The sequence below is a fragment of the Microcebus murinus genome, chromosome 22, assembly GCF_040939455.1.
Source record: "Microcebus murinus isolate Inina chromosome 22, M.murinus_Inina_mat1.0, whole genome shotgun sequence".
NCBI lineage: Eukaryota > Metazoa > Chordata > Mammalia > Primates > Cheirogaleidae > Microcebus > Microcebus murinus.
The window spans coordinates 2,167,604-2,179,964 of NC_134125.1; the positions used below are offsets into that span (position 1 = coordinate 2,167,604).

General features: G+C 49.2%; 1 protein-coding gene across 1 annotated transcript in view; it reads left to right on the forward strand.

Annotated features, from left to right (window-relative positions):
• The window catches only part of TMEM132D (transmembrane protein 132D), a 528,577-nt gene that overhangs the window by 368,758 nt on the left and 147,458 nt on the right, over window positions 1-12,361 (forward strand). Inside the window, exon 7 of the mRNA XM_075996848.1 lies at window positions 7,751-7,934. Within this exon, the coding sequence (XP_075852963.1) occupies window positions 7,751-7,934 (184 nt within the window). The remainder of the gene's footprint in view (window positions 1-7,750; window positions 7,935-12,361) is intronic.

Here is a 12,361-nt window from a genome sequence, read left to right on the forward strand (position 1 = left end):
ATCTTTCTGCCAGGAGTCCCCTCTGCCTCCCCATTCACCCTTCATGACAATCACACTCCCAGTAAGGCTCCCCCGGGGAGCCACCCTTAACCTGCCTGAGGTCCTGGAAACAGGCTCTTCTCTCACACATTCCTCTGCTTCTCATCCTTTCTTGCGGGTGCCAATTTGCATGTGCCAGTCCGATTGTTTATTAAATGCCTGTCTTCCCCACAGACGTGGCTGTGCTCTAGAAAAGCAACCACTGTCAGCCATGTGCTCTCTGGGGACTGGGCAGGGGGAAGAAGCCCTGGTTGTTGGTGGTTGCCAATTCCCATGGTGTAAACACTCCCCCGTGGCCAAGTTCACGCTCCCCGCCTGATTGCTGCTGCCCCTGCGTGTGGAGCCGGGCAGAGACCTGCAGGGTCAGACCTCAGGAGCCAGTGCCTGCCCCCGGCCACCACTCGAGCTGAGTCTTCCGTAGCTAACCCTCGAGTCCCCGCCACCCAGAACGGTGGCCAACAAAGGACAAGAAACCCACAAGTATCATTTGGATGACTGAAGAGACGGCGGAGATATCGGGATACAGAACAAGGAAGCACAGGAACAAAAGGGAGAAGAAACGCAGCCTGACTCAGCTCATGCTACAACCTGTCCACTTTCTTATTCTCCAGAATGACCTCAGGGTATTATAAGGTAGAAGCAGAGGACATGCGAAGACAAATTTATGGTGACAAAAAAAAAAAAATCTCATTCTGCAGTACATACATTCAAGGGATCATGCATATTTTAGTTTATAATGAAAGGTTTCTTTAATACTGAAAATGCTAATGAAAAAGTCAGAGCGAAGATGTCAGTAATGGAAAACTTTAATGCTGTGATAATATCTAAGCAGCAGCAATTGGTTTGAGTAATATCCTTATTGTAATCTTGGGAATGAGATGTGAAGGAGGGGAGACGGGGAAGGAGGACCACAGCTCCTCCGTTTGGGAGGCGACTCGTGGCCCATGTCTGATGCAAATTTCCAAAATGCCAGCGCGGGTGGACATGGGCTTGGTCTGGAGAACTCGTGCACGCTGGAGCTGGCACTGCCCGGCGCCTGGGACGACGCCATCTCCACCCGCCACTCCCTCCTCCTCGCTCTCTTAGTGCCAGAATCTTTCACATGGCATTTGCAAATTGACTTTGATATCCTCTTTATTAAAAAATAAAGTAAAATTCCTTCAGTTTCCCTAGAAGCAAACTCTGAGACTCGGATCTGTGTGCAATTGCTTTACGAGGCAAATGCTCCCGGGAGAACACAGTAATGGCCCAGGGGAAGCGGAGCGGGTCGGGCAGAGCCCTAAGGAGGTTTCAGGTGAAGTCACAGGGACGGGAGCTTCTGCCTGGTCCCGTGGGAGACCCTGGAGTGTGGGCAGTGCCCCACTGACCCCTTGACCCTGAGGCAGGGGACCGGGGCAGGCATCCTCTAGCACTGACAGGGCCACCTGGCAAGGGCCACCTCCGAGGGCATTTTCGGCTCTTTGCACCTGTGGGCCAGGTAGCACCAGAAACTCAAAAAGACTCACCTGAGAAAAGTTGCAGGTACAGATTGTTAAGACCAAAAGCACACAGAAGCCAGGGTTAGGTTAGATGGGAACAGTAAAAGGGATGTGGGCGGATTTGGGAAGAATACCGACATCATCCATCATGATTTTCTACCTAAACATCGATGTCTCTCATTCAGATGACCTTTAGAAAGTGCTCCGAATTGTGCAGGAACATTCTAAAGACAGGGTTGTTTCTTTTCTAAACTTTCTAAAGAAAGGGTCATTCAGATGCTAGATTAGCCCCCTCTCCCTCTCTCTCTCTCTGGCTTCACTTTTGTTTGCAGAAATTTTACCAATTTATGCTTTCGTGTACCATCTGGAAAATCCTAAGTTGGGAATGGAATTTCTCCCTCTGCTCTCCCCCACCCACCCCTCCACGTTATCCCAACACTCACGCAGTCGCTGGCAGCCAGGCGCCCATGTGGGAGGCTGCAGGGTAGTTTGGTCGTCGGCATGCTTGTTAAGGACCTATCATAATATGTTGGTTTTCTCTTCTGGAATAAAAAAAAAAAAAATACAGGTAGCTTTAAGATGCACAGACTTGCATCTCAAATGCGTTTCTCTAAATAGTTCTAGTGCCCACGGGTCAATGTCTACATTGATCTGCGTTGTCTACAGTGTCTATTTCCATCTCCCCACGTGGATGGAAAGCTTTCGTATCTAACGCTGTTGTTTCCACATCTCTACTTTGATTTACAGACATATCATGCAACTTAAAAGTTGGCAGGAGACCCTAAAGGCAAGGCTGATTTCAAAGTATCTTGTTACAGAAATATCCCAGCTTCGCTTATGAACGACGGATTAGAAGCGTCTGTAGCTAAGGTCTCAGGCGAGCTCGGTATCCCGTGCTGACCTGTGTTTGCAGAGGGGCGGGAAGTTGCGTTAGCGGTCCTCGTTCTCAGAAGGGGGTGCCCGTCCTTGCACTGAAGAAAGAGGTGAGGACGTATAACGTGGGGGATTAGGGGGGACGTTCTGTAGCCTGATCTCCTGACCCCTTTGCTTATTAGTGGGGTGACTGGGACAAATGTCTACTTTCTTAAGAGACCAGGTTTCTCCTCTATAAAAACTGGGAGGACTCACATCACCTTATTCATTAGAATACTGTGAACATGACATATGAGGTAAGACACAAAAAGCTCTTAAAATCGTGCTTGGCACATTAAAAAAAAAAACCCAATAAAGGTTAGTTGTTGCATCACACTGGAAATAGATGCAAGAGAATCCCAAAATAAGATTTACTCTCTTGGGAAAGATGTCCTTTTTCTGGCCTTGAGAGGTGGCCACTCGAGGTGGCCCTGCAGAGCCTCAAGTCTGGTTTTTGTTCTTGGGCTTCTGAGCTTTGGCCTTGGAGGGACATGGTCCTTGTCTGTCCCCGAGCTGCCCCAGGGCCGTGTTTTCAGAAAGCACATGGCGGGCTGTCACCGATGCCCACAGTTTTGACTGTGTCTGTTTAAATGAATGCCTTTCTAGTGGAACAGTCTAGATTTTGAATCCAATGCACAAAGGAGTGTACACCGGTGAAGGTTATTGAGAAATAAGGAAGGCTGTCCAAATTAAGGAGGTCTTATTCCTTTTCCTGCACGAGAGGACTAGACTGCTAAGAAGACACCTCCAAATCCACGCATGTGGAGTCAGCCAGGTGGTATTGGAGGTGCACGGAAGAGGCTGCACTTCCCTTCTGTTCCCTTCCATGTTGTGGACAATGGCCACATGGCCAGGAAGGAGGATGGATTTGGGGCTCACCTATGCTTGGGGCAGGACACCTGTGGGAGAAACTAAAACTATGGGCAGGTGCCATGCCCAGAATGCTTCCAGGTTTACAGGTTTGATAGAACTCCGAGCCTTTCCCTGAGCAACCACTCTCTGTCCTCCATGCAAAACCTGCCCAAACTCAGCTGCAATGCTGCCTTCTCCACAGGCTCCCAAATCAAGTGCTGCTCACCTTTGCCAATAGTCACCTATCGATGCTCACCTTTATCGACTCACCTGTCGGGAGGAGGGGGAGGCTGGCTGGCTGGGGCTGTGTCTAGGGCCACCCCAAATGGTGTCTGAATAGTCCAGGTCTGCACAGACCCTGTGTTGCCCTTGGCTGAAACTGTCCCCTCCTGGATCACACTCATGGACACCTAAAATTCGAATTTTTTTCTCCTCTTTGTTTCACCTGTGTCTCCATGTACTCTCTTTGCAATGAAACGAATTGATAAATCAGCTATAATTTTTGTAATGTAGACTAATGTGATCCTACTTGAAATGTTTATTAAACAAATTATTTACTAAACAAATTATTTCAGCATAAAGCAAAGCATCTACCATGGCCAACAAAATGGGTTTCAGTAGCTCCATTTATTAAATCATTGCCAATCACGTCTCCCAAATCCGCCAGCTCAGTCCTCTCTATTTCTGGTGTCGTTATATAAGGGCTACTTCCGAGAGCACAGATACCCACACGGGTAAACTTTTATAAGCCTCCAGCTTAGTTGTTCACAATCCCGGTTGCATGTTAGAATCTCGTGGATAAGAAAAGACAGAAAAGTAGAAGGAGGGAAGGGAGGAAACTTATGCCTGGCCCTGCTCAAGAAAAACCAGGAATCCGTAGGGCAGTGCCTGGTTGCCAGGCTTATTTGAGAGGTTCCTCCAGGCAATTCTGATGAGTGGGCAGGGGTGGATACTACTCTGACCGGACATAAACTTCCCTTTAACCTGCTGCATCTGTCTCCCGTAACAGACAGAGTGTAAGTCCTGACAGTCCTCAGATTCCCTTCTGTATCGTACGTGCAGAACGGGGTAAGGATAAACATGTCTCAGGACACACGCTCTGACAATCAGACCGAAAAGGCACCCTCCCTGGCTTTAGAGTTAAACATGAAAGAGTGATCAATATTGTCATACTTGCAAGAGCCCTGGAAGCTCTCGGGTGTTAAACGCTTACAAAAATGGTACGAAAATTCAAATCTCCACCGATTCTCCAAGATTCAACGTGATGAGATACTCCAAAGCGAGATCTCCCTGCGCAGAACGTACAATAGAAATTGTCAGGAGCTCGGCTCAGGACCTCATCGCATTAGAACTATTGAGAAGCCCGTGCAGGGGAAGGAATCTTTCAAGAAACACACGGGCACGCCACGTCTTCCACGCAAGGTCAAGATGCACGGCCTGCCGGAAGGTCGCTGTGCTCCCAGGTTGCATCTACACTTCACCGAGAAGAGGACACAGACAGCTCCAAAGGGACCTGCTTGCTATCACATCTCGGCTGGGGAGGAGACCTAAGGAAAAGGAAGAAGTCTAATTTTTATAGAACAACTACATAAGATTACAGAGAGAGTAAAACTAGATGAAGTAAATAGATCACTTATTGCATTATTGCAGTTGGCGGTGGTGCCAATGGATCTCGTGGGAAGAACTTAAATATATGGAGAGATTTGTTAGGTATTTCTGATACAGTGAACTCCAAAAACAGAAGTGTGGGGCTGGGTGGTGAGAGAAGCCCGGTGTTGCAGTGGAGGGAAGGATTTCTCAGTTGTAGATGCGGCCAAGGGTACCCGGAAGGAAACGCGGGTAGACCGTGATGCGGGGTGGATGGGTGGCGTAGGGTCACCTTACTGTATGTGAGGAGTCACCGCTACGTGGGAACTGCCACGGCCCCACAGTCGGATTTGAGTAACTCCGTCCCATCAACCTCCCTTTCCTTGCGACGAAAAATACAAGGTGTGTCCCAGCGCAGCCCAAAGAGAGGTCATCCCATTCTCAGCCAGGGGAAAGTGGTACCCAAATTCTCACGCATGCCAAACACAGAAACTAAGGTGCCTTCTAGCACCCCCATCCTCTGTGTCCTCTAGTTGTGGATAATGACTTCAGCTTAGGGGCTCCAAAAACACACCTGCCTGTGGCTTATGAAAAGAAAGGTCGGGGAAGGGAAAAAGTCCACAGCGACCAAGGTGGGTTTTGTTTTTTTGTTGTTTTTTTTTTTCCTTTCCTGGTTCCTATCACAGCTGCTGCTTCTCAAAGAGCTAAATGCCTGTCTTTCAGGATCCCAGAGAGAGTGCATCTTGCAGGGTCCAAGAAACAGGTGTGTTCTTCTGCCCATGCTCTGCTCACAGCCGGCCGCGGCCAGTCCGGTTCCACGCAAGCGGCGGCGGACTAATTAAGCTCTGAAACTGGGGTTCTTTCTCTCGGCAGTTCTCCTGATCTCGTTACTCTGCTCCCTCTCCCTCCTCCCCTTCCTCCTCCTCTCTCCTCTCCTCGTTGGAGTCAGGTTGCAGTGCTCCCCCTCATCCTTTACCTTAGGATGAGAGCGTAAGGGAGCAGTCGCCCCTCCTCCCACAGGTGTGGGAGGGCAGGGGGCGCCTCTCGCTCTCTGGGCTACAGGAGATGCCTGTGCTGGGGAGGTCCCGGGTGGAGGTGTCAGGATTCCCTTCAGAGACGAGATGGAGATAGGACAGTTAAAGTCATCAACTGTAGCTGAACAGCAACTGCCTAAAACTAAGAACCCACCCTTCAAAAGCTCTGCGTCTCTGCTTATTATTAAGATGTGGACATTTTTAGACTGGAGGCTCCGTTCTCTTCGTTTGCCGACAAATCAATAAATCTCTTTCCTTCTCCTCCAACCGCTTGTCCTCATTCTTCCGATGGGGCCTCGAGGACGAGGGCCGAGCTTTCGGCAGCAGAAGCTCCCGGGAGCCCCGCTGTCACTTGTCTCTGAGCTGCTTACTGAGAAACTCGCGCAGGTTGGAGGGTGTGATAAAAAATGTCCCCATAGCGTTGTCACATACACAACCTGATCCTCCTAAACGTCAGAGTGTGGGCATGGTTTTGCAAAGATGTAAAATTTGAATCTTTAGAAATGGATCTGACAGGTAGGCGTTGCGTTGGTCACGAGGGCTCTCGAAGCACCTTTCTCAGCTGTCACCTGTGTGAATTCTCACCTGCATGCTCTCATCTCCCCCTCAGGGAGTGGCGGGCACCAAACCTGCCTTTTTCCACCTGTCACGTGGAGGAACAGTTATTATATTAAAAATTGGCTATGAGAGGCAGAAGAGGCAGCTGGCTAATTAAACCAACTTAAAGAGCTGCAAAGATAAATCCTGAAAACCCTGGTTGAATTTCTTCCCGGGTGCCTGTAGGAACACGGGATGTCTGCAGACTAGCATTCGTCACAATTACTCCTGTCTCCAGGTGACACCTGGCGAGGAGTCCCTTGGCCCTGCCGTCTGCTTCACGCCTTGCCTCTGTCCCTCCCCAGTCCCTGCCCCACCATCCCCGGGCGACAACCCGCATCACCCTCCGGAGCCCTTAAAACCCTGTGCCCTCAATTGCAAGGCTGTGGAAACAGCCCAAGTGCCCATCAATCCAAGAATGGATTAATAAAATGTGGTATATGTATACCATGGAGTACTATTCAGCTCTAAGAAACAATGGTGATATAGCACATCTTATATTTTCCTGGTTAGAGCTAGAACCCATACTATTAAGTGAAGTATCCCAAGAATGGAAAAACAAGCACCACATATACTCACCAGCAAACTGGTATTAACTGAGCAGCACCTAAGTGGTCACATAGGTACTACAATAATAGGGTATTGGGCAGGGGGAGGGAGGCAGGTATATACATACATAATGAGTGAGATGTGCACCATCTGGGGGATGGTCATGCTGGAATCTCAGACTTGTGGGGGGAGGGGGGAAAGGACATTTATTGAAACCTTAAAATCTGTACCCCCATAATATGCCGAAATAAAATAAATAGATAAAATAAACAAAAAAATAAAACCCTGTGCCCTTAACTCAAGCGGGCTGTGGCTCTGGGAAATCCAATATAAGTAGTGCAGAAATTGAGGGGGGTGAAGGAAAGAGTCCTTGTGCAGAGAGGAAGGACCCAGTTAAGAAATGCAATCACGGTTTCCTGTCATCATCCACCAACACCTGCTCTCGAGGGCAGCTGAGCCCCACCCCCGGGGAGAGAGGGGGCTGGGCACCTGCAGAGATGGCGTGGGAAGCGGGGCAAATGCCGCAGAGGATGGCTTTTCCCTTTTGGGGATTGCGTCTCTGAATGCTGTTCACGGGCGTGGTGTAAGCACACACGTGTGCAAACGGGTTACACGGAAACAGCCCGAGAGCCGCCTGTTACCTGCCGAGTGTGGCCGTGCCACAGCCCCTCAAAGCTGTCCTCCTCTTTCTCTTCCCTGCAGCGTGGGTGGCACCTCCCACGAAGTCATGCAGATCGACCTAGAAGTAGAGGAGCCCAGTGACCTGCCGGCCACTCAGCTGGTCACGTGGCAGGTGGAGTACCCGGGAGAGATCACGTCGGACTTGGGCGTGTCCAAGATCTTCGTGAGCCAGAAGGACCTGATGGGGATCATCCCGCTGGCCATGGTAAGAAAGTCCCTGCCTCGGGCTGTCCCTGCGGAACTCCGGGAAGGGGACGCCTCTGCATGGTGACCAGAGCTGGCGGGAAAATGTCAGTGAGTCAGGAACCCAGATAGGGGAGGGACTGGACCACAAAGCTCACTGCTGGTAGCCAATGCTAAAGCATATATTTTTCTAAATAATATTCATAAAGTGTTATTTGGAAAACATGCAACCCCAGGTATCAGTTTGGGTCTGCCATTGCATGAAAATTAGTGATGACTTGAGTTGTGCGTTTGCTTCCTACAATGCAGGTTATTTGCATGATCTCAAACACACACAATTGCGGAGACCACGTGGCTCAGGTATGCGCACCTGACGTGTGCTGAGGGGATTGGCCAACACCTGCCCCACCTAAAGGCCTCAGCCGATGTTTGCCAGGCAGGAAAAGCCAAGCCACACTGCAAACTTTTAAGATCTACTGATTTTTAAAGAGAAGCCACAAATAGTTTTAACGTGAAACATCAACTTGTTTATGTTGGTGACTTTTTTTTTTTTTTAATTTAAAGCACTACCTAGGAAGGAGTTAACTGTATTCCATTCATAGGCCATCCGTAACTTGTCATGTACAGGATTTGGTACTGTGAATCTGTCCATGCATTTTCTAGAATTCGTGTGACAGAGATGGGCTCTAGGGTCACCAGCAGACATACTCAGTCCCTGTCTGGGGGGCGGTCACTCCCTCACGTGCACCTAATCAGAACACGCTGCCGTCCTGCACAGCCCACCCTGCCTGGGACGCTTCCGGGGCCCCTCCAAAGGAATACTTTGCCGTCATCGATGTTGTTTTAATTTGACTTTTCACAACGCAGATACTCGGCTATGGTAGTCTGCCGACAATAGCTTGGGTTTTCTCTCGTTACAAAATTACTTTTCCTATCGGGGGTGCGGTATGAGTTGACTGCTCTAGGTTTCCCCTAGACCAACAATTAGATTTTTTTCTTGTTCTAGCCCACCTACTATGCCACCTCCTCCAAGAAGCCCTCCTGATCCTCATAGCAGGATATATATGCTTAACTTCATTGTTCCTCAGTTTCCTCATCTGTAAAGGAGGAAAATTCTTACTCATAATGGTTAGTTGTAAGGATGAAACAGTAACTCAAGGGTACTTATGAGAGCACCCAGCCTAGAGCAAACATTCAAGAAGTGTTAGTTGCTGTTACGATTACTTAATTACCAAATGCAAAGACACAAACAATACCCTGGCAACAATGTTGCAAAAGAGTTTTATTTTCAGGAAAGGGACATGCCCATAACCCCCGTATCTCATGGTGGCGTGTGTGTGTGTGTGTGTGTGTGTGTGCGTGTATGATAGTCTTTTGACTGAGATACGCCAAGTATTCTTGCCAATTTACCACTTGCCTTCTAATTTCACCTGTAATATCTTTTTGGCATGCAGAGGTTTTTGCCTGTTTGTTTAATTTTTACCGTGGGCCAATCCATTGATTTAGTTTCCCATAATGAAAATCTCTCATCTCCCCCTAATTTTTTCCAACAGTAAAAAAAAAAAACAAAAAAACACGAAAACTCCAAATATTAGAATATCCGCCCACCATGGTACATCTAAATAACTCGATCTACAGTCTTCACAACATAGTGCTGAAAAGAAAGTCAATGCAATTATGACACCTTTACACTGTTATTAAGGATGTGAGATCAATTTGGGACAGAGCTCACAGACTCCGTTCTCTGGGATGTATAAGTTCAGCTCCAGGAAAGCTTGAAAATGAGATGCAATTAAGCACTTGCATTCAAAGCCACTTTCCCAAAAGATGTTTCTTTTTTTTTTTTTCCTTTTTCAATATTTTACATTTTGTTTTCTTGACATCTTCTTCACTATTTTTTATTTTCCCACTGATGTCCGGGGCTTTGAAAGCTTTTTTATCTTCTTAATCCAGTCAGGTATTTCTGTGAGTTTTATTGCATTATGTTATTCTGTTTCGGGAAATCGCGCCTTTCTGTGTGGTAGGTAAATGTTGTTGTCTTCAGGGAGGAAAAAATTCAGAGGAAAGGGGCCATTAAATGTGCATTATCATTAATCTAGCAAGTGTGTTATCTGTAACCAGATATTGGTGTCTGAGTCTGGAAAACGGGGGTTTGCGCCTCTCCTAAGACTCGGGGTTTTCTTGGCAATGACTCGACTTTCCGAGGAGGGAGGTCTCAGTTTCCCAAAGCTCTTCGACATTCTCCTCGCTTAACCGCCCCCTGAATTTTGGCTAAGCCGAGTGTTTTGGGCTCATGCCAGGGTTCAGAGACGGCAGTGCAGATACACGCTTTATCTGTGCGCGTGCCGTCTCAGCTTAGTCCTCGCGAAGGACACATTACGCAGTCCTCTTCACGCCGGGATGAAGCAGATGTTATTGTCATTCCTCTGGGGTGGCAGCCGTCTGGGTACGGTGGCGGTGGCTGTCGCTGTCCATGTGGGGAGGGAAGTAGGGGACTCTCCTCTCCCGTGGGATTTTGGGAACATACTGGACCCCTGACCAGCCTCTCCTTTTGCTTTGTGTCTCCACTTTGGCCACCAAGTTGGAGTTTTGTTAGAATTGACCTCATCACAGCCCCGCCTCGAAACACAGCCGCCACCTGGGGGATGAAGTTCCAACACGAGCTTTGGAGGGGACACTCCAGCCGCAACACTCACGCAGAACCCCCCAACCTCCGAGCCCCTCTTCCAGAGTGGACGCAGCGGGACTCTGGTGCCCGGCCCCTGACACACCCGATTTCATACTCACGTGTTGTCTTCTCACAGCCCGAGAGTAGGACCCCATGACCCGGACAGCCAGGGCGGGAGCCGTGCGGTCATCCTTGGCCAGAGCCTTTGCCTTCGTGGTTGGACGCTGAGTTCTGCCCTTATGTAACCCCTGGGATCACGATAAGTCATCGTTAAAGAGTCCCTTCCCGTCCCACTTGCATCTTCTCAAACCCCTGGGATCACGACAAGTCATCGTTAAAGAGTCCCTTCCCGTCCCACTTGCACCTTCTCAAATCCCTGGGATCACGACAAGTCATCGTTAAAGAGTCCCTTCCCGTCCCACTTGCATCTTCTCAAATCCCTGGGATCACGACAAGTCATCGTTAAAGAGTCCCTTCCCGTCCCACTTGCATCTTCTCAAACCCCTGGGATCACGACAAGTCATCGTTAAAGAGTCCCTTCCCGTCCCACTTGCATCTTCTCAAATCGTCCCGATGAAGGCACCTTCCTCCTACATCTTTGCTTCAGTGGGAACACTCCATTTCTGTGATCCTAGCGGGCAAAACTTACATTCTCATCACCACGTATTAATAATTTTACTATCTACACCTTCTGATGGGGAATACGTGTTAAATAAAGCTATGCTGAGTCGAGTAAATCTCTCTCTTTAAATAAACGTCCTTTTCGCCCATCGTTCTCTCCCCTCCTCTGTGGAGCCTTCAGCACTCGTCCCCCGGGCACAGAACCTGCTTGGACTCCTTCCTCCCGGCACCGTCCCTGCCCGCAGTCCACGTCCCCTCCCTGGTGGCACACCCAGCAGACGCATGGAGACACCCACGTAGACGCCCCGTAAACGCTTGTGCGGGAGCCGTCTTCCCACCTGCTGGAATCCACGCGGGCCCGTGAAGAGCGGGCTGCACGGGGTCCTTCACCTCCCCGCACTTTCGACTCTGGCACACGTCACGTGCCGTGACAGTCACCTGCTGCCATCGGGACTTGAGAAAGGCCCTCCAGATTATGGGCGTAGACCTCCGCTCCCTGCTCCGGTAATAAAATGTCTTTTTATTTTTGTCATGAAAGCATAACCGTGGCTTTTTTTGTTTTTTTTTTTTTTTTACTTTCCATAGCATTCCTTTCCCGTGTCAGCCTGTTAATTAACATGCCAGGGACCCTCTGTTGTTTTACGCAGACTTTTTGAAAATTCAGTCACACCGCGCGGCACACTCCCGCGTTCATTTTGATACTTTCTCAGCCAAGTGCAAATTAAGACGCCAAAGCAGCCCTTGAGAAAAATCTCTGCTGTGAGGTGCCGCCTTGTTTTGCGTGTTGAGTGGCCATCGCTCCCCGAACAGCGTCCTCGATGATCCCACCACGTCCCTGTTATTTATTAGGACCAGGTCTGGTTCCACCTGCTCCCTTGTATACGTTAACTCATTTCATTGCCACGGTGACCCAGTTGAGGTTGGTACCTCAATTACCCCCATTGCACAGATGGACGAGGGCTCAGGGCTTGAAGAGTGGTTCCCGGCTACCCTGCCAGGAGCCGAGCCGGAATTAGATCCCAGCTGGACGTGCTCCAGGGTCCAAGCGCATAACCAGGACCCTGCCCCCCACCCCCATTCTCCTAGGTGGAAACTGAGAGTTCAGGCTGCTGATCAGTTCAGTATGCAAAAGGATCTTTGGAAAATGCAAGTTCAAGGAC